This window comes from Globicephala melas, chromosome X (assembly GCF_963455315.2).
Source record: "Globicephala melas chromosome X, mGloMel1.2, whole genome shotgun sequence".
NCBI classification, from domain to species: Eukaryota; Metazoa; Chordata; class Mammalia; order Artiodactyla; family Delphinidae; genus Globicephala; species Globicephala melas.
The window spans coordinates 2455463-2477338 of record NC_083335.1 but is presented as its reverse complement, the minus strand read 5'-3'; the positions used below and the strand labels follow the sequence as shown (position 1 = coordinate 2477338).

General features: G+C 58.0%; 1 protein-coding gene across 1 annotated transcript in view; it reads left to right on the top strand.

The window, feature by feature from the left end:
* The window catches only part of ZNF185 (zinc finger protein 185 with LIM domain), a 57860-nt gene that overhangs the window by 6855 nt on the left and 29129 nt on the right, over positions 1–21876 (top strand). The window contains exons 2-13 of the mRNA XM_060292309.2: positions 5619–5697; positions 5885–6008; positions 6249–6314; positions 8427–8465; positions 8569–8646; positions 9164–9229; positions 9956–10042; positions 10765–10848; positions 11105–11143; positions 12471–12554; positions 20097–20201; positions 21049–21135. Coding sequence (XP_060148292.1) covers positions 5664–5697; positions 5885–6008; positions 6249–6314; positions 8427–8465; positions 8569–8646; positions 9164–9229; positions 9956–10042; positions 10765–10848; positions 11105–11143; positions 12471–12554; positions 20097–20201; positions 21049–21135 — 893 coding nt within the window. The 5' untranslated portion in view covers positions 5619–5663. The remainder of the gene's footprint in view (positions 1–5618; positions 5698–5884; positions 6009–6248; positions 6315–8426; positions 8466–8568; positions 8647–9163; positions 9230–9955; positions 10043–10764; positions 10849–11104; positions 11144–12470; positions 12555–20096; positions 20202–21048; positions 21136–21876) is intronic.

Sequence of the window (21876 nt, the reverse complement as noted above, 5' to 3'; positions counted from 1 at the left end):
CCCGGAGCTGAGCCGTGGGCTCTGGTGCCAAGAGACAGAATCGCGTCTGATCCCTGCCAGCCAGAGATGGGGTCCCGCAGAAGGTCGATACATGTGAGGAAACACAGCCGGGCTTCCTGTCAGCTCCCTGGGTGCAGAGCGTCACAGCTCACCTCTGGGGAAGAAGCCCTGCCCCTCGCTCTTCTGCCAGTGGCGCATCCACACCTGCCTGTTCACAGTGGCCAGCGCCCAGCATACGCACCTGCAGACAAGCCCCAACAGCCGCGCCCTCTGGCTGCAGCTCCTGTGTGTGAAACGGTGTCCTGTGCTCCTGGAAAGCAGGACTAAAGGTGTTTTGTTCCTCTTCCGTCGCAGTTTACCTAGGAGGTCCCTGCCTGGCATCCAGCGCTGCCCCCCACTCATCTCACTGCCATCCAGGGTGGGGCAAGAGCAGTCACTCAGCCGCCATCTCCTTTCACACAAGGATCCTGGGCAGGGACCGGGGGGCGGGGCTGCCTGCGTTCTCAGGCCCGTCCTTGGTGTCCTTCCTGTTGTCCGGAAGAAGCCAGCCCGTCCCAGCTGTGCCGCGGGGAGCCGGGAAAGGTGTGGGGAGAGCAGCCCCAGGGGAACTTGAGGGCGCCTCTGGGAGATGCCTCCTGGGCTGAAGCTCGGGGCCATTTGTCAAGTTGGTAGCTGCGAGGGGAGACGCACAGAGGCCTGCTTGGGAAAGTGGATGTGCACGACATGGGGTGTCAGGCAGGCCGGCGATTCTAGAAAACTTTCTCTGAGTTAGTTTTCTCATTTTGGAGGCACAGCACGTCCTTGTGGGGTGACAGGGTGACCCCTCCTCGCTGTCTCTCTCTCCATCTCTGTCTCCTCACACATCAGCCAAGCTAGTCTGCCTGCATCAGCTCTGTTGGCCTCTGATGCCACCAGGCTCGCTGTGGCCGGGACCACAGGCTCCGTGCACGCCCCTCATCGGCTCCTTGCTTCTGTCTATCCAATCAGGGCTGGAAGCCCTTTCCCTGGGAGTTAGCACGGGAAGGGGTCCTGCCGAGTGAGGCTACATCTAGTGAGGATCCAGGGCTGTGCCATGAGGGATAGCTGTGGTAGAAGGTGGCACATAAGCCACCCGTTCCTTTGGTGGCCCAGGCCGGGCCCTTGGGCAAGGCGACGTGAGAGTTCCTAAAGAGTCAGAAGACTTCTCCCTCTCAAGGTAGAAGTGGGGCCATCGTCCTGAAACGGCGCACAGAGTGGCTGCCCTGACTAGACCGGTGCTCACATGGGCCGTTTGGGAGGTTAGGACACCCACCAGCATCCAGACACCAAGCCATGGCATGGGGCAGAACTGACACCAAATTCCAGCGAGTGGCACATGCTCTGGCTTGGAGGCGTCCTGCCAAGAGGAGAGCCGGCGAGTAGGTTCACGGGCTTGGCGGCTCCGCACCACTTCACAGATGGGGCTCAGAGAGTGGGACAACATTGCAGCCCTGTGAGGCCCCTTAGGGACGAGGAACAGAGCCGTGAGCCTGCTGGGCGGGGCTTGCTGTCAGGCTGGGGGGCCCTTCCTGATGAGGCCTCGTGCGCCAGGAGGGCTTAGGACGGTTTGGGAGAAGCCCAAGTGTCCAGACGAAGAGGAAGACTGGAAGGCCTGGGCAGCTGGGAGGACTCCTGCCCCACTTTATTATTTTTTTTTTTGCGGGACGCGGGCCTCTCACTGCTGTGGCCTCTCCCGTTGCGGAGCACAGGCTCCGGACGCGCAGGCTCAGCGGCCATGGCTCACGGGCCCAGCTGCTCCGCGGCATGTGGGATCTTCCCAGACCGGGGCATGAACCCGCGTCCCCTGCATCAGCAGGCGGACCCTCAACCACTGCGCCACCAGGGAAGCCCTCCTGCCCCACTTTTGAAGGCAGCTGGAGATGGAACATTCCAGTGATGTAGCGTCCATCTTGCCTCTTTCTCCACCTTCTGCGTGGGGTGAGTGGGGAGGTGCAGAACAGTTTCTCTCTTCCCATGTCTTCTTGAATTTTGCATCCTGCGTCTCAGGTGCAAGCCCTGGGCATAAGAGACCTTGGCACGTTGGACGTGGAGAGGGTAGAGTCTGGGGCTGCAGGGCAAGGGCTGCCCAGCTCAGAGAGGATGCTGGAGTCAGGAGCTCGGAGTTGGTAGTGAGGCTGAGAGTCCAGGCAGGCACCGTGTGCATGGCTGGCCTGAGTCCAAGAGTCTCCTCCCTGCCGCAGGTGTGAGCCAGCTGCTGGGGCCATGTGCCGTGCTTTGCAGGAATCATACTGGTGGTGAGCTGCCTGGACCCCAGGATTTTGCTCCAAGGAGCACTCCGTGATGTCGTGTGTGGGGTCAGCAGGGCTACTGTGCAGCCACAGCTGGGGCCCAGATTCTAGCTGGGCCCACCACCCTCTGAAAGTGTTGGAAGTGTGGCCTGGGGCCACTTGCCCAACCTCCCCGATCCCAGTTTGCTCACAGTGAAGCAGGACGATGGTATGCTTACTGCTGGCGGGTTGCCCTGATGCCTGGACTAGATGCTGGGACCCCACATCCCAAGGCCCCATGGACGGGCAGGACCAAGGCTCCAGTCAGCCAGGCTGGAGGGGGTGGTGTGGGTCCTCGATGCTTGGTCAGTTCTCCCCAAGTGAGGGAGGGAGCAGAGAGCCTCTGCACGTGCGAAGTGCCTTCATTCTCTGCTACTGTGTCTCTTGTGTTCTTGAGCCTGCTCCCAAGGGTGCTTCTGCAAACTATTTTTGTGTATGTCCTTTCAGTTGTTTCTTTTCCTGGGCATTTTTATGTAACTGTATTTTTAAGGAAATGGAAGCATCCCAGTAGTGGGATTGCCGGGTCGTGTGGTAGTTCTATCTGTAGAATATCGCATATATCAATATCATTTGTGATGGGCACATATCATCTGCTTGAACAGTAGATCATAATATGTTTAAATACAACTATTGGGAATTTAGATTATTGCCAAATTTTCACCATCATATTCTACACTGGAATGACACCCTCCTGTATACTGTGTTGTACTTATGCACTTGAATCCTTAGGAGAGGTTACTGTGAGGGGAACTGTTGGATCAATGGGCTTGCCCTCTCCAAAGCTTTTGACACACGCGGAGACCTGTCCTCCAAAAAGATGCCCTGACTGACCTGCCCGCCAGCAGTGTTTGAGAGCCGCCCAGAAAATGCCCTCCTGAGTGGTCCACCCCCCATCCTCCAAAGCTGCTCGTGTCTGCAGTGAGGGTTTTCTGGTTGCCCGTGGTTTGGGCGGCTACTTTGCCCTGCTTTCTGAGAAGGGTCAGAGGAGGGGAGTGGATGGTGGGTCTGAGAGGAGACCTGGCTCAAAGGAGCGGTGGCGCTATCGAATAAGTTAGGAGCACGGCCCCCGCCAGCCTCCAGCCCAGCGGCATAAGCAAAGGCGCGGGGATTGACTGGCAGGGCCACGTTCCAGGGATGCTGAGGCATGTGGTCCGCTTGGAGCGCACTGTTGACATTGAGGTGTGAGAAGTGGCTGGGTCAGAGGACTGGGGAGTTTGCCCCCAGTCTTGGAGACAGTGGGGGACCAGCAGGAGGGATCAGGGGCCGATGAGTGCTGCCAGAAGGAGGCACAGATGGAAACCAGTGGACCAAGGAGGAAGGCAGAAGTCACTGCAGCCTGAACCAGCGCTGTTGTGGGGAGGGAAGGCAGGCAGTGAGGTGGAGGGAGAAGCCAGCTGTCCAGCCGGGACATAGGTTCAAATGTCATGTGTGCGTCCGTCTGGCTGGGACTCATCACCTTAAAGTCTCCTTGTCCTGAAGCGCTGCGTTCTTCTTCAGTCCCATGAGGACACTCTACTTCCTGACTCAGATTTCTTGTTCCATGAAAAAAAACACTTGACTTCTGAGATGAGGCGTCGGTCCTGGTCTTTGTCTGGTGAGGTGGGACAGGAAGCTGTAAAGCCAGCCCTTGCTGTGGGCTCTCGGGCGCGTCCCTGCCCCTTTGGCTTGGGAGTCCCCAGTGGCCCCTCTGCCTCTGTCATTCTGCATGTTCATGCATCTGCCCTGATTTTGGAAGTAAGTGGCTTATTTGCTTCTGATTTGACAGAAAATTTCTAGGCAACGTGGCCAACAGGCTTGCTGAGGGGAAACTGATGAGCTAAGGTCCAGAGGAGGTGAGGGACTCCCGCAAGGCCACGCGGTCAGTCAGCAGCCCCAGGAGACGGAGGGGCCGAGATCTCAGGCGGCCCAGTGGGGCCATTCCAGGGGCTGCTGGGATGGGGCAGCTGGGCAGCGTGGTCCGACGGTCACCTATGGAGTGAGCTCTGCTCAACAGAACTCTGACGTGGCAGCCTTGGTGCAGGGCTAGGCACGCGGGGCTCCCGTTCGCAGTGATGAGGTGCCGTTCCTGGCACTCAGAGGGCTCGGGCCTGCTGGGCTGCTCGTTCGGTGCAGTTTATGGGAAATCCAGCTCTTGCTGACGGGGCAAATTTGGTTTCCTCTTGGCCCTCTGCCCTGCCCGTTTTAGTATGCCCGTGACCTCCGTGAAAACATTCCCGGGACTCTGCCAGCTGGCAGCATGGCCCCGGCTGCTCAGGGCCTGGCCCTGGAGGGGCCCAGAGGGCGGCAGGCCCCTAAGAGGGAGGTCGCTGTGCCTTAGGACTGTGTGGGCAGAGCCAGGGCCCCTGCTTCCTCTCACGCCCACTCGCTTAAGCCTCCAGCCCCTCTCCTGAGGCCCAAGGGTCACTGCCTTGACTAAACCCGTGCTGGGCCAGTCCCACTCTGGAGAGCCGACTTCCTCACCCCAGCGCCTCCTGGAGCTGGAAGGTGTCGGGGACCATGACGGCCCCCCCTTCACGGGCCACAGAAGGGCAGCGCCTGGCTCAAGGGCAGAGAGGAGACAATGGGGGAGGGCAGGGCGAAAAGACAGAGAGAGGAAGGGAAAGCAGAGCACAGGACGTTCCCTTCTTCCCCAACATGACCTCGTGCCCGAGGGTCACTAGGAGTTGGCAGTGGGGCCCCAGGCTTTCCCCACCGGAGATGGACCCAACCCCCGAACCACACGGGGTTGACACCTCCAGGCTGTGCTTGTGCTGATTAAGGACCCGCGAGGGTCTCTCCCAACAAGGATAGGTTGAGAGTCACGGCGATCTTTGCTGTCCTGGGGAGTGTTGGGCAGTTGCAAGAACAGTGGTGCCTTCTGTCCTCCCAGCAGTCCTGAAGGGTAGACACTGGGTCAGGCTGGAGAGGTTAGATGACCCGTTCAAGGTCTGTCAGATGACGACTAAGGAGTGAGAGAGACGGTCCCCCAAAGCGACCGTCCCCCAGCCTGTACCCTTCCTTCCCCCATCCCTCCTCCTGGGTCTACCAGTGTCGGCCACTGCTTCCACCCCTCCCCTACACTCGCTGGGCGGGAGTCTGGCCATCAGAGGTCTCCAAGAGAGTTGGTGGTCTGCCTGTCTCAGCCATCTCTTCAACAGAGAGCCCCTGGCAGGCCATGCCATGCTTCCCAGTGTGCAGCCCAGCGGCGGCCTCTGGCCAGACTCCACCCAAAGGACAGTCTGCGTGGTCTCAATTTGCCAAGGACCGTACGGTGACCCATGAGCCATTATAAATGCATGAAGTGACAAGCCATGTGCTTGCCTTTGCCCCCAGGAGCCCTGTTGAATCCACCGAGAAGGGACGTTCAGAGCAAACACCATGAGTATCTCAGCTCTTGGAGGAGGCAGCAAAGGTGAGGCCTGGGTGCCCTCTTGTCCGGGGCTTGGTACGTGGCTGCCTCCTTCCAGGCCTGCCCTGCAGGGCCACAGCACTGCCTGGGCAGCCGAGTGACAGCAACGTATTGGGAGGGCTGGAAAGGAGGCCTCGGGGTCCTGGGGCTGGGCTCCACTTCTGATGCTGGCTGGCCTTGCCGCCACCAGGGAAGCCTCTCCCACCAGGCGAGGAGGAACGCAATAATGTCCTCAAGCAGATGAAGGTTCGGACCACGCTGAAGGGGGACAAGAGCTGGATCACCAAGCAGGATGAATCGGAGAGCCACACCCTGTAAGTCCAGGAGGGCAGGAGGGCCGGCAGCGACAGGCTGGGCGTGGGGTGGCACTCCATGGGCCACACTCAGTCTAAGTCACAGGGTGAGAAAGGCGCGGCTGCCAGGGCGTGCGTGGACACACACGCCTCCGCAGTGTGGACGCAGGCCAGGGAAGGAGAAGGTGAGACGGGAACGGTGGGCCAAGTTCCTGGGGTACATGTAGTGGCCGCCCTCTTTTGTGCCCCCTCTTTCCTCAGCGAGCTGCCCTCGGGCCGGAGTCGTGCCATATCTTTTTCTTCAGCTGGGGAGGTCCCGAAGGCCAGGTAAGAAGTGGTGCCCAGGTGGCCGGTGGGTGGGCCCTGCGCTGCAGCCTTTGGCGGACGCTGAGTCATTTGAACTCCACAGGAAGGATGGCTTTTCCACTCTGCTCCTTCCTGGGAAAAGGAGTGCAGGAGTCACTGGGTCCAGGTCCATGGCTTCAGCTGTCAACTGGGATCAAAATTGTCACTGAGCATAATAATAAAGTCTTAGCTCCAAAATGCGAAGTTCTGCCAGAGCGTATGGGATTATAAAAGCAAATGCGCATTCTGCATAATACACATTATCAGGCACAGGGCCTCTCACCGCTGTGGCCTCTCCCGTTGCGGAGCACAGGCTCCGGGCGCGCAGGCTCAGCGGCCATGGCTCACGGGCCCAGCCGCTCCGCGGCATGTGGGATCTTCCCGGACCGGGGCACGAACCCGTGTCCCCCACATCGGCAGGCAGACCCCCCAACCACTGCGCCACCAGGGAAGCCCAGGCACATTTTTAAAAAGGCAATACCCACAGGTCTGGACAACTTCAGTTTTATGCAAATTCTGCAAGCTCTAAGACGTGCTTACTTGTCACTTTTTCGTTGTATCAGCACAGCGTCCCAAGTGCCAGGGGAGACTCACACACTTGCCCCAACTGTCTCCCAAGTTCAAGATGACATATCTTGACAGCTGGCCGAGGGGAACCAACTCTTCTCTCTGTTTCAAGGACTTTTGCATAATGGCATCCAGGGAGGCTCTGAAGGGTGGGCACATCCTGCCCGTATGGGGAGGAACTACTCCTGAGAAGTGCGGGGTTAGGGTTAGGGGGACCCCTCAATTCAGGCTTGATCCTTGCTTCAAAGAGCCAGCAGTTAGCAGTTGAGTGCAGGGCCAGTGCCTTCCTGGGGTGGTGGTACAGGCAGTGGCAGCAGCTGGAAGGCAGGCGTCCAAGTTCACTGCTAGCCACAGGGGCTCCCTCCGGCAACTCTGCGCTTGCCCGTAATCTCTCAATGACTCAGCACCTGTTACCTGCCAGGTCCTGTGTTGGGCACAGAGTACACAACCCTCTCCTCAGGGAACTGACATCCTCACCAGGAACACGGGCACGTCCTGAGTAGAGAGATGAGCGTGAAAGAGAGAATTGCGGACTGTGATAGCGGCAGTTGGCCAGAGCCTGAGCACAGTTCAAAGATAATCCATTCGTTGGAGAGTATGTTTACTTTGGGGGTGCAGTTCTCAGCCTGGGCTTTGGTTTGGGAGTATATTTGGAAAACACGTGGGATGAGTGACCTTTCTTTCTCGGGTTCCACTCCAAGCGTTCCTGTAACTTGGTCACCTCCAGGAGGCCATGCCCTGTTAAGGACAGGGTCCATGGGGATGGAGAACACTGGGGCTCTGCACTGCCCTCCCAGCTGCTCCAGCCCCAAGCTCCCCTATTCCTGGACAGAAGAGCCATCTGCCTCTGATCCCAGAACTCACCCGAGTCCTCTGAGCCCCCGCCCAGGCGGAAGGTGCCCAGCACATGGAGGCTAATGTTTTCCAGGCACTGACCAAGCCCTGGCCGTGCCTTCCGGTCCCAAACTCCCATCAAGACTTGTGACGTGGGCATCGCACGGGCTGGGGGAGGGGGGCTCAAGCGGAGCGGGAAGGAAAGGGCGGCTGGCTCCTGCCTGGCTCTGCCCCTTGGGCCCTCATAAGTCTTCCTGGAGGGGGCTGGGCAGAGTAGGGGGTCAGATCAGGTTGGGGGCTCTGCCTGACGTCGCCTCAGCCCCGGACCTCTGAGCACAGAGCCTCCAGCCTGAGCTGGGTCAGCTCTGAGAGGGGAGGGGAGGAGGGCTGTCAGAACAGGGAGAAACCGGACTTTGGAGGGGACACCTCTGTATAAATGCCCTTCCTGGGCACGTGCTGTGAGCCAGGGCCCCGAAGAATCGGCCTGGGGTACCTTTCTTGGGGGGCATGAGGGAGACAGGCAGAGCAGGACAGGTAGCCCAGCTAGGGGTGCAGGCGTGGCTGGATTTCTTGGGAAGCAGCTGGCCACTGTCGCTCCCCTCGTTCTGCCTGCACTGGGACACCCAGCAGCCAACCCACTTTGCCGTCACTGGGCAGCCTGGCTTCACACCATCCCTTCTTCTCCCTTGGCAGGCCGCCGAGCGCGAGGGCTCCCACCGGCTATATCATCCGGTAGGTGACCACAGGACCCTGCCCACCTCCCCATGCCCGCCCGCACTGCCCCCAGCTTCTCCAGGGGGGCTCACGGTGCTGCTTCTCCCGGGCTCTCTTTCAGGGGAGTGTTCACCAAGCCTGTAGACAGCTCGTCTCAGCCCCAGCAGCACTTACCCAAGGCCAACGGAGCTCCAAAACGGTGTGTTCACAGGGTGCTGGCCAGTTGGCCCGTGAGAGGTGTGAGGGCCCAGGCCACGCTCAGGCCAGAGAGAGTCCTCTGCCTGTCACTGAGGGGGTGGGGGGGTGGGTGGCAGGTGTCTTCCTGTGTAAGGCAAGGCCCTGGACCACTACCAGTGCCCTTGTCCTTGAGACAAGGTCACTGAGACAGAGGCACCGGGAGGAGGCTGGGTGGGAGCCCTGACTCGCTGATACCTGCACTGAGCTGTGTGCTTTAGGCCACCTTCTTCCCGACGGGCTGAGCTGGCACCGGGCTGAACCTGGGCTTCATCAGAAAAGCAGGACCAAGGTGGCTGAGGGGTCTGTGGCAAGAGGGCTGCTCTGCACAGCTGTTCTGGGTATCTGGCAGGGCTGAGAGCAGAGAGGAAAGGGCGCCAGCACCCCCTGTCCACCTGCCACATGCCCGCTGGGCCACGTAGGCAAATCTGGAAGCAAGAGGGCCCTGCGGGTGGACTCACAGAAATTCCTTGCCTCTGCAGCGCTGCCGGGCCTCCCCGCCCCTCCTCCTCTGGCTACAGGATGACCACAGAGGATTACAAGAAGCTGTGAGTATGCAATCACAGACTGAGCTTGGTTCCCTCCTCCAAGGACGAGCCCGAACCCTGGGCCCGCTGAGGGCAGCTGGCTGCTTGCCTCTGGGCACAGCCAGGTCTGAGCACAGCCCAGGAGCGCAAGTCCTGTCGGCCTGACATCCCTGCCAGCTGCCACTGTGGCCTGGAACCCACCAGAGGTTGACAAGCTCCAGAAAATTGGACAGTGTGCACATTGTACTTCTGATCTGAAGCAAAGCAGGGGCTGTAGGAAGCTTGTAGAAGGAGCTAGTGGGTCTGGAGAAAGTGTCATGGGTCATGGCCCTAGCTGTTTCCTGGGCTGGGCCGAACTGGGCGGGCACCTGGTGAGCCCAAGCATTCTGCTGGCCCTGGCAGCCAGTCACCTGTGGGCACTTGGTGCCTAACTCTGGCCTGCTTCTTGGATATAAATCTTTGGGATTCCCTCTGGAGCTCCCCTTGTGGCCCCCGTCCAAGCCCCTCCCTCTCCTGTGTGCCCAGGGCCCGCATTCCCAGGGCCCCACGTCTTTATACTGTTTGTCCCTTGTCACCATCATCCAGTGACACAGAGCAGCTAGGGAATCTTTCTGGAGAACAGATGAGGCTTGAACTGGGTCCTTTCGAAGAGAAAGAAGCGGCTGAGGGTGGCGGCCTGTGACAGGGGGCAGGGGCAGACGTAGAGGGAGGAGCGGCCATAACTGCCAGCTTCTTCACCCCCCCCAGGGCACCCTACAACGTCAGGCGCAGCTCAGCGTCAGGGGCTGCTGAAGACGAGGAGGTGCCCTTCTCTTCTGATGAGCAGAAACGGAGGTAACGGTGCCTGCTGGGCGTCCCGTGGGCCGGGCGGGGCTCAAGTCTCTGAAGCCTGGTGCACCACATGCGGAGCATCGGTGCTGGTCTGTTGGCTGGAGGGTCGCTGCCAGCACAGGTGGCACTCCTGGAACCCCAGAACTACCCACTCAGTGCTGGGCCAGCCCAGGGGACCCTCTTATGAACCTTCTAAGAGGGCAGAACCTAGGTAATGAGGAATTTCTATAGTTTGTTAAAAAGGTTCCTAAGCAAATTGGACCAAAATAGGCAGTGCGTGGTGCCCTGGTAGAAGTCTCCTGTATGTGCCTGGGGGCAGGGCCAGGCTCCAGAGGTGCCCACGCCCCTTGTCCCAAAGTGAGGGTTGGATGCTTGGGCAGCAGCTCGGCTCCGAGCTCAGCCTGCCCTCACTCCCAACATCTGCTGGCCCCTCCGTGACTTGGGAAACACACCAAAGCCCCCCACGCTGAAGGCCCAGCAGACAGGCAGTCCTAAGGGCAGAGTCAACAGTAGCAGGGGTCCCCAGGCCTCGGAGGTACCGGGGAAGAGCCGAGAGCTCCAGAGCCAGGCTGCCGGGCATCGACGGCCCACTCTGCCGCCCTCTAGGTGTGGGGTCTCGGGCAGCTCCCTAAAGCTCCCCCTGCCTCCCGAGTAGCTGCCTGGCTAGGCTGGCAGAGCAAGCCCCTCCTCATGCCATCAGATGCCCCCTCCCTGTGCCACCCCAGGTCAGAGGCTGCCAGCAGTGTGGTGAGGAAGACAGCTCCCCGGGAGCATTCCTACGTCCTGTCGGCGGCCAAGAAGAGTGCCAGGTGAGCTGTGGCTCAGCTACCAACCCGCTCCCTGCTCCGGGCCACTTCCCTTCCCTTCAGGGCTCTGGTCTTCCTCTGGCTGGTGACGGGCGGGTTGAGAGGGCCCTCCTAACCAGACCTTCTGGGACTCTCAGATCTACTTTCTGGAAACCTGAGAGGTCTGGCTGCCGCCATCAGGGTAGGCAAGGTGCTGGGAGTGATGTCACCTGGCTGTGGGTTCTGCCCAACTTGTCACCTCTCTGCCTTCTTCCAGCAGCCTCGCCCAGGAGACACAGGCCCCGTTCATCGCAAAGAGGTAAGTGTCGGCAAAGGGAAGGTCTTCCATTGGCGGGGGTGGAGTGTGGGGAGAGCAGGCGCAGGGTGGGATGCGGTCACTGTCCCTGAGTAGAGGGAGCTGTGAGGGGCTGGTGGCTTCTGTTTGGAAGCCAAGGAAGCACGTGGGTGGCAGCCAACGCTGCGCAGGCAGGAGCTTGGCTGAGAGAACCCGGCCCCCGACCCAAGATGGAGCTTTAGGTGTTTCCAAGGCCTCTGGGGTTCTGCAGCAAAAGTAGCTACTGGGCTACAGAAAAGTCGTCCCTTTGCCCTGTTGCCCACCCTACCAGGGGTGGGCCGGACAGTGCCTTGGTGGGACGGATCATTGGGCTGGAGTCCAGAGGCTTGTCATTGGGGGCGCCTGCCTGACCAGGCCCTCGGAAGTGACCATGACACTGGAGATGGACCCTAAAGGGTGAACAGGGTTCAATGGGCCATGATCGGGATATCAAGACACTCCAGCTGAATGAGGGAGGGATGGTACCATCCGTTGACAGGACATCTTCTGGGAAAGGGGAGTATTTGGGGAGGAGAGGGAAGAAACTTCTGGCCAGTTGAAATTTAGGGGTATTCTACTGGGTAGAGAGGGAAGATATCCATGACGAGCTGAGGACTGAAAAACAAGGAGGACTCGGCATACCAGGTGTTCCAGGCAGAGAGTGGTGGCAGCATGACGGGAGTGACAGATAATGCTGTCCTCCTCCTGGCTGCATGAGGTTCCTGGGACTGTGATATCAGAGTACCACAAACCGGCACTTTGCGGGAACTGGCACAAGGTCCAGGAACAGATTGTCTCCCAGTTCTGGAGGCTACAAGTCCGAGATCAATGTGTGGGCAGGCTTGGTTCCTTCTGGGAGCTGTGAGGGAGAAGCCATCTCAGGCCTCTCTCTCGGCATCTGCTGTTGCCGGCAGTCCTTGACTTGTAGACACATCACTCCTATCTCTGCCCCCATCATCACATGACCTTCTTTTCTCTGTGTGTCTGTGTCCAAATTTCCCTCTTATAAGGACAACAGTCATGGATTTAGGGCTCACCCTACCCCAGTGTGACCTCATTGTAACTTGATGACAAATTGATTGCAAAGACTCTATTTCCAAATAAGATCACATTCCCAGGTTCCAGAAAGACATGAATTCTGGTGGGATGCTATTCAACCCAGTGCTCTGCCCTTATCCCAAGCTGGAGTTGCTAAGCCATAAACACCACTGAAAGAAAGCATGTCCTTCAGGGTCTGCAAGCTCCGGGGCAGCTTCGCAGGCCAAGAGTGCCCTGAGGATAGCGGCGCATCTGTTTCTCTTCTTGCCCAAAGGATTGAGGTGGTGGATGAGGACGGGCCTTCCAAGAAAAGCCAGGACCCACCTGCTCTGGCGCGATCCCCTCCCGGCTCGAGCAGGTAATCAGTTGCTCATCTCCGCCCAGGGCTGGTGACTGCCAGGTCATCTCCCTACAGGACCTCAGGGTCAGTGTCCCTGTATGCCCAGTGACAGGATGGGGCCCAGAAACCAGTAAGGGCCTCTCTGGCTGGATGTCCTGGGGTTGAAAGGCGCAAAACAGCCTGGTCTCCTGGGAGACAGTGCTTCGGTCTTGTCTGTTTCGTGCTTATCTGTGTCAACTTAACCCTTCCACCACTGAGTCCAGTGGCATCCCGAGGAAAAGTACCAGCTGTGGGATGTGAGGGGGTCTGTGGCCAGGGCACTAGCCCTGCTATTCTCAGGTGGGTGCCAAGAACTGGCTCTGGCCTCTGAGGCCATCAGGTGGGAGGGTCTGGCAGCGGGGTGACAGGGCAGGGACAGGCTGAGCGTGGGTAATCTCACTCCACGTGGGGCTCTGATTTGCCCTGATTTCTGAGCCCCAGAGTCTCCGGGCAGATAATGGCTCTCTCTTGTGTGCAGGCCAAAGGCAATCAATACCTCCTTGTACTTTGAGCTGAATCATGCTAAGTCCTGCCGACAGTGCCACTGCCTCTGGGGCTGTTACAGGTCTTGGAATTGCCACTGCATGTCCCACACGCCCCTCCCCGACTCAAGCCCCACAACCATTTGTATGTGACCTCGGTCCTCGGGGCCGCCTCTTCTGTGCCGGGAGGGAGACAGGACACCCTAAGAACTTTTGAACAAGTAGGAAAATTTGAGAGCTCTTTGCGAGGTAGCATTGATGGGACGTGGTGATTGATGGAACATGGGGGCTTAGTTTGCCAGAGCTTTTGTAACAAAGTACCACAAACTGGGTGACTCAAATAACCCAGTTATTGTCTCCCAGTTATGGAGGCTGCAAGTCCAAGGTCAAGGTGTTGTCAGGGTTTCTCCTTAAGACCTCTCTCCTTGGCGTGTAGACGCCTGTCTTCTCCCTGCGTCTCTTATAAGGTCTTCCTCTGTGTGTCTGTGTTCTGACCTCCTCTTCTTATGAGGATATTAGTCGTATTAGATTAGGGGCCACCCTACTCAAGTATGACGTCACCTTTATTATATCTGCAACGACCTTATTCCAAATAAGCTCACGTTCTGAGGCACTGGGGATTAGGACTTAAATATACAAATTTTGGAGGGGACACAATTCAGCAAAAACAATGCACATCTCTGAATTCTCCTTAATTTCTCTTTTGAATAAAAGAAAGCGATTAATGTTGGTTTCAGATGCCTTCTGAAAGAACATAGGAGGAGGAAGTAGGTTGTGCTATATTCTCATTTGAGAGGCATTTTAACATTTATTCCAGAATATTCCTTTGGATGTTCACTACCCGTCACCTGCTGTCATAGCAAGATGGCTGTCTGTCATGCTCAGGCTGCCATAACGAAGTCCCCCAAACTGGTGGCTCAGACGATGGAAATGTATTGTCTCACAGTTCTGGAGGGTGGTTTATGGCAAAGTAGGAAAGGAGAGTTTCACAGCCTGGTCCCCAGGCCCCTCCGCAAGCGTGTCCCTGCCCCATCCCCCTTGGCTTGGGTCTGAAGGTCAGCTTCTCAGCCACCTAGGAGGGGCTCCCCTGTCTAGGCACCAAACCCTTCAGGGACTTCAGAGGGGAGCAGAAGGAGTGCCGCACAAGGATGCCCTGTCTTCCTCCGGACCCCTGACCTGCCTGGGTGCCTCAAAGGCTTCTCAGCACCAAGTGTACAAATCTGAGCTCCTGTCTCCACCATCAGCCCCCTCCCCTCCCCCCTCCACCACTCACCTGTGGCAATGGCCCTCCCTCCAGGCACCATGGGGCTGGTTTCTTGGGTTCAGCTCATTTCCCCACCTTCCAAACTGAGCTCACTCAGATACCTTCTGTCAGCGAAACTGGCCTGTGTGAGAGCCCCAGGCCTGGCTGCTGCCCCATCACAGCGCCGCTCAGGCTTTCTTGGCTCTCTGCCCCACCTGATCAAGGTGGGGCCTGGAGGCTGGGCCCCAACATGCTGCCTGGCAGAGGGGCTGGGGAGCAGTGAGTAAGAGCACAGCTTCTGGCACAAGGCAAAACCCTGGCATTGCCCTGTACTGGCTGTGTGACCTTGAGTAAGTCACTTTACCTCTCTGTGCCCCAGTGTCCTCATGTGTGAAATAGGGAGCAGTGATACGTACCTCCAGAGGCCGTCCCAAATCCCATATGAGATGATAGTACACATAAAGCCCTTTGCACATTGCCTGGGTGCTGGTGTGGTTGGGCGCTTCCTGATTTGCTGGGCCCTTCAACAAATGGAGAGACCAACGTCGGCACCTGCTGGTCTCAGAGGGAAATGCCGCTGTGGGTGCCTGAGAAGGAGCTACTGCCTCTGTATGAATTTGCTGGGGCTTCCGTGACAAGGTACCCGAAACCGGGTGGATTAAGCAACAGAAAGTTGTCCTTCCACAGCTCTAGAGGCCAGAAGTTAAATGAAGGAAGGTGTCAGCAGGGCTGTGTGCTCCTCCGAAGGCTCTGGGGTAGAATCTGTTCCAGGCCTTTCTCTCAGCTTCTGGTAGTGCAGTCAACCCTTGGCGCCTCTTAGCTTGTAGGTGCATCCCTCCACCCTCTGCTTCTATCATCACGTGGCTGTCTTCCCTCTGTGTGTCTGTGTTCAAATGTCCCCTTTCTGTAAGGACGCCAGTCATATTGGATTAGGATGCATCCTACTGCAGTACAACCTTATCTGAACTAATTACCTCCGCAGAGACCCTATTTCCAAATAGGGTCACGTTCACGCAGATACCTGGGTTAGGACTTCAGCATACCTTTTAGCGGGGACACAATGCAACCTGTAACAGGACCCCTGGAAGAGGTACCATTTGAGCTGGGCCTTTGAGAAGAAATCGCTCAGGAGCAGGGTGCTGAGGGACAGGCGCCAGCCGGGGTCCCCATTTCCCCTCTGACATAGCTAGAAACGCCAGGGAGAAGGTATGCTTTACTTGCCTGTGACGTCCCCAAGTGGGACGTGTCCTTGTTCCCTGGCACCATGTGCTTTAAATGGGACAGAGTAGCGACAGCAGCCCGGGGCTTTACGCTGTCTTCGTGGCTATCATGGAGACAGGCGCAGGTCAGAGCTACCTGCGTGCACCAGGCCCTCGCTGGTCTTTCATGTGCAGAGAGGCCCTGTCTCTGGCAGCCCTTCCATTTCCTCTGGTCATCTGCAGTGTCCAGGAGGGGCAGAGATGAGCATCCCACTGACCTGGCCTCCACGAGCTCCTAGTCTAGGTTGGAGCCAGATGCCACGGTCAACTCCAGGGGGACTACTCGGACGACTCAAGTCCCTGTCTCCACCCTGTACCCCCCACCCCTCCTCCTCTTGGGACCCCGGAGTGTCCTTTCTAACGTGCCAGGTTGATCATCTCAAGACCCACCCCGAATCCCCACTTCAAGCCCATCTTGTGGCTTCCCTTCGCCGCACTCAATCTGGTCTCTGCTTTTAAGTCCCCCACCAGCCTCCACCTCCTACCCGTATATGCCCACAGTTGGCCTGGGCTGGCCTACTCCTCCGTGGAGCTTTTCGGGTGCACAGCCCATGCCACTCAGCCCTCATCTTGCCCCCTGCTGGGCTGGGGCTTCACCAAGGCAGACCTGGGGCTCACCCCCATCTGTAGCCCAGTGGCCAGGTGCAACCAAAGGAAAGAGTGAGTGTCTGTGATGTGGACCTGGGTAGGTGTGGTTTGGAGTGAGGGGGAACCCCAGAAAGCCAGGGAGTTCTAGATTCTCTCCAGCCCTAGCCATCACCACGGCCCGGTCCTGCTGGGCGTCAGGAGCTGCAGTGGGGGCCCAAAAACACTGGAACTGGAGGGCTGTGTGCAGTCACCCTCGGACCAGCCTCTGAGGGCTGAGACTGTCTGATCCTCCCTGGTCTCAAGCTCACCGGCACCTTCTCTCTGACCTTCATCCCCTGAGTCTCCCACATGCCCCTTCCACCGGCTCTCACTCCAAATTCGGTCTGTAGGTTTCCTGGGTATTTTGTTCATCACCCGTTCCCGTCAGCCCCTGAACTCACAGATAGCCACTTTGGATGCTGCAGTGCGGCCACGGGCAGGGCGCACCTCTGCAACTGATCAGCAGCACGGTCTGAAGGGGGCTGGGGTCGAGGATGGGAGACTGGTGAGGGGGTCCTCCAATGCCTTTCCTCTGGGACCTGGAGGTCAGTGGCCCGAGCTCAGCCCAAAGAGGAGACGAGAGAGAAAAAACAAGGGGGAGGGGCGAAGGCAATGGGTCTGGGTGTCCCACTGCGCTAGCCAGGAGGCTCCTCAGAGAGGACACCCTTGGATCCCCAGCACAGATGGAGAAGCGGAGGCCTTTCTTACCACCGACTCTCTGACGCTCTCCTTTGGTCACAGCGCAAGAGGTGAGGAGACTGTCCGCCTGCAGATCACAACACCCGGGGCGGGACTCCGCCTGGTGGCCCCAGACCTGGAAGAAATGAGGTACAGGGGCCCTGCTGCTGCCTGGGCTCCTTACACACGATTCTAGAGTTGGGGGCAGCAGGGTCAGGGTGCAAGCGATGAGGCCTGGGGGCTGGTTGGTGAGAGACATGAGCCACCTGGGTTCTCTGCCCCCATCCCATTTCACTCCACAAGTCCTGGGGAGCGAGCACTTGGTCCATGGGAGACCAGACCCGGCCCTGGGGACCCGCTGAAGTTGCTGACTGTCTGCCTGTTGGGGGGGGCAGATGCAGACACAAGTGAGATGCTGAGCGTGTGCCAGGAGCCCCTGGAAGTGATGGTTCACCCTCTGGGCCCTGTGGATGGGAGCAGCCAGCCGTGCTGGGTGGGGATCTGGGCTTTGCAGAGCCCCATGAAGCCACTGAAGCAGCTGTGGCGGGGGGAGGCACCAGGAACAGGGCAGGGTCACTAGGTCAGCCTTGACAGTTCAAGGGACAGGGGAGGGGGTCGGGGGGGCACAACCAGCAGGGAGCACGGCAGGCCCAGCCGCTGCCCCAAGGTAGGGGGCAGACAGTCAGGTAACATGCAGGCAGGGTTCGGGGGGCTGGGAGCTGGGCCCCAGGGAAGCTTGGGTGGGGGCAAAGGGAGATGCGAGCAGGGAGGGGCCGCTTGTTCCCGGAGGGGCTCTGACTCCTGATCATTTAGCTACTCACCCAGCTCACAGCAGTGAAGCCGACAGACTGGGACCCCACCTTGTGAAGCCAGCGTCTGGGGAAGGAGGCCAGAGCATAAGCCCAGGCTAATCCTTGGGGCGGTGGGAGCTCCGATCTCTGGGGCCGTTGACTGTCTTCACTGGCCCCTCCCTCTCTACACCCTCGCCGCAGTCGGACACTGAGTCCTGTCCATTCTATTTTAGAGATATTTCTGTCCCTAGTGCCTTTCCCCTGGGGCCAGGCCTCCTTCATCACTCGCTCCATCCCAGAATCTCCTTCATATTTCTACCTGGGTGCCATTTCTAAAGGGCAGCAGTAGTCCTATGCCAGTCCCTGGGGAAAAACCCTGCAATGCCCCCTCCCCTTTAGGCTCCGCAGCCTGAACTCTCTACCTTGCCCGGCGGGGCTCATCCACCCGCTCCCCAGGTTCCCCTCGTACACGCTTCCTCCCTGGGCCCTCCCCACCAGCCTCCCCCAGCGCCATTCGTCTGCGCAGGCTGTAGGATGCCCTTTCCCATCTGCACTTTTCAGTCTCAGCTCAGATGTCTCCCCTTGTAGCACCTCCTTTGCTTGTGTTTCTTTCTGAGGCAGCGCCTGTGAGGGGCTTTCCGCGCTGAGCTCACACAGCGCTGTGTTCATCCCTCCACCAGAGAGTGTTCCACACGGAGTCACAGTTGTCCACTCACAGATGGCTCTGCCCCAAGGACTCCAAGCTCCTGGAGAGCGCAAGGCCTGGCTGGCCCAGAACAGGACTGCAGGAGCATTTATTGCTGGAATGATTGAGAATCACCCAGTGTGACAACGTCTTTAATAAGGCAACACTGGAAGCTGCTTCACTGGTTTCCCTAAGGTGACCAGTCCCTGAGAAACAGGGGCAAAGTGACCCTGAGAGATGCAGCAGGAAGCCAGGCTGTCTCTCAGGAAGGTCTGTGCTGTGCGCCCCATAAGGCCTCCACAACCCATAAGGCCTCTGGCATTTTGTCTGGGAGTGACAAAGCTATAACAGCCCTTGGAGATCCTCTGAGCACCCCTCCCCCACTTTCCAACAGGAAAGTCATGTTGGAGAAAAGGAAGAAAGAGGGAAAGCTAGAATTCACTAAGCCCTGCCCTGTCCCAAACAGCCTAACACGTGTCCCCATGCAGGATGTAGATGCAATCACTATGCCCATTTTACAGATGAGGAAACTGAGACCATGAATGCTTAAGTAACTTCCTCAAAGCCACACGGCCAAGAGTAGGCAGATCCATGACTCCCACCCCACTGCCTGACTCCCTCCCTGCGCTTTTTGCTCCATAAGTCACTACAGTAGTGGGAACTAAGGGGAGGGGGCAGGAAGGGGTGCTATAAATACTTAGTGCTTTCAAATGACTATATGATGAGTTTATTTGTAGGCATCCAAATGCAAATTACCAGGAGGCTTTTGAGGGTTTCTGGTGGAGCTTTGGCAGAGAGATCAGGGCTCAGGAGATTTCCATGTTCTGTGCAGAGGGATGAGAGCAGAAATAATGGGGTTCAACGTCGATATTTACATGGGGTACAAAGTCAAGGGACTCGAGGAGAGAGGAGCCGGCAAACTGAGCACAGATAGTATCGTGGAGGTGGCAGCTGCCTGGTCATTCCCCTGAGGGCAGCTGGTGAGGGTGGTCAGTTCTGGCCATGTTGAGGGTGAGGTGCCTGAGGGCCAGTCCCGGAAGCAGTGAGGGTACGGGTCGGAGCACAGAGGAGAGGTGGGAACAGGCAGACGTCATTGGCTGAAGAATGACAGTTGACGCCATGGGAGCAGAGGAGGTGACCAAGGTAGGTGGCAGAGCATGCAGATGGAGAGGGGTGCCAGGAACACCATTTAAGCCAGTGACACAGAGTCATGATGGACGGATGGGGGACAGAAGGCGGGAGTGGCCCACTGGGTCAGTGGTCCTGAATGGTGAGAATGATGGGAGTGTCTCTGTTGGGTTTGACACCATGAGGCTCCCTGATGACCTCAGAGAGAATAGAGGGAGGTTGAATCAGGAGTTAGGATCAGTCTTACACCATAGAAGATTATAGTCTGGAACTCTGAAGTCAGACTGCTTGGGTTCAAATCTCAGCTTTTCCCCTTGTTACTTGTGGAACTCGGGGCAAGTCACTCCAGGCTCTCTGTGCCTCAGTTTGCTCATCTGGAAAGTGGGCATGGATAAGAACAGTGACCATGTTGTGGGGTTGATGCGGAGAGCTAATGCATTCAGAGTCATGAGAATGGGGTCTGACCCTCAGTCAACAGCAGCTGTTGGTAGATTTTGATAATTAGCCAATCCTGCAATGTCAGGCTTTGCGCTCTTTGGAGAAAGCTGGCATTTGGGGATGAGGTAGCTGCCCCCACCTAAGTATGGTTGGCTGATGGGTAGTTAACTTATGTTTCTTTCCACCATAGGTCTTCCCCAGGCTCCAAGGACAACGAAGCCTCCAACCCCAGAGAGCCCAAGAGAGACTTGACTGGTGAAAGGGCCTTCAAGGGCCTTGGTGCAGACTCTGAAAGGTAACTCAGTGCAGGGACACGGAGCCCATGTGGCACCCCCATCCAAGGTCAGTGGATGGAGCTGGGACCAGGACTGTCCCATTCTTCACTGTGTCCCCAGTGTCGGGGGCAGTGCAGGTCCTCAATGAATATCTGCTGAAAGAATGAATGAAGGAATGCATGAGGCCTGGAGAAGGGCAGGCCCCTGCCAAGATTCCTCAGGGAGCCAGCTGCAGAGGAGGACAAAACTCTAGGCCAGCAAGGCCGCCAAGCTGGAGGTTTCAGGAAGTCAGTGACCAAAGGATTCGTGGACCCCAGCAGAGCATCTAACAGGGCCTTCCAGGGTGGCCTGTAGGCGAAGGGAGACGCGGAGGGGGTGCAGGGATAGGAGGCAGAATGATAGCAGGGGATGCTGAGTCCAGAGGGGCTGCTTGTGCGCCAGCCACCCCACAGCCATCCCACTGACCTGTCCTTCAAGCCAGACCAGGGGAGCCTGGGGATGGTGACCAGTCGCTCACAGTTGGGCACTTCCTGAACAGGAAGTAATGGATAAGAGCCTACAGCCTTGTCTGCTGGCCACTGTCTTCTTAGTGCGCAGCCCTGGGCCCCGTGGAGCCCCAGCACTGGAATGGGGGAAGGGGACCCAGGATTGTTCGGGGAGCCTGTCTCAGCCCTGGGCTCTGTTTCTTGGCTCCACTTGTGCTCCCAGCCCATCAAGTTAGGAAAAAAGGCAGAAATATTGCTGATATCAGCTTGGCTTCAGTTGGAGCGGTGCAGGGTGGCCGCTGAAGGTGCCCACTCTCAGGACATATGAGTTACATCCAATGGAAACCCGATCAGCCAGCAAATGTTTCTCTTCCCATAACAGATCAAGCGATGGCAATGTGGGATCCGGAGCCACGGGCTCCACACCTGAAGGCTTGGCTGGAGCAGACATCAGCTCTGGGAGAGGAGGGTGAGCTACCTGAGGGAGGCCCGTGGCCCCAAGTTGTTGATTCTCTCCTGTTCCTGGTCAAGTCGCCACAGCTGCTTGGGCTGCTGGGGGCGGGGCACTGGTCATTTCCCATAGTCCCGTCTACTGCTTCTCCCATCTCCGGCACTCCCGCCGCCAGCACATCCTTTGTCCCCAGACTTTCCACTTCTGAGATTTACCCCTGCTTCAATCTCGCTCCTTCTCCTACCCTCTTCCACTGGCTCTCAAGCTCCTCCCAGGTAGGCACGAGGGCGGGCCTGGGCGGGCAGGATGCACACGTGGGGAAGGAGGGAATGATGGATGAATCGCTGCCTTCCTGCTTCTTGGCTGAGCTGTGAGGGCAAGCTGGAAGGCGGTCCGTCATCCCTTCCAGAAGCCCCAGAGCCTCCTCCACCTTCCTCCTCTGGCCAGCTCTGCTCTCAAGTTCAGTGAGCGGAAAAGCAGTGGCCCCAGTGAGACAAAGTAGGAGGCAAGCGTGTCTAGCTGGGCTCTGACTTCTTGGACCTGGGTAGAGTCAGGGGCCATTTTCTCAGGTGATATGCGGAGTGGCAAGGTCCCACTTGTCCCCAAGTGGTTCCAAACCAAGCATGACTTATCCCTGGGGACAAAGGTTAGGTGTACAGATGTTGGCACAGATAGTTCAGCTGCAAGCTGTGCTAGAGCCCTTATGGTTCAGAACAGATGGCCAGGGAGGAATGGTGAAGCCGGTGTCTACAGAGAGCC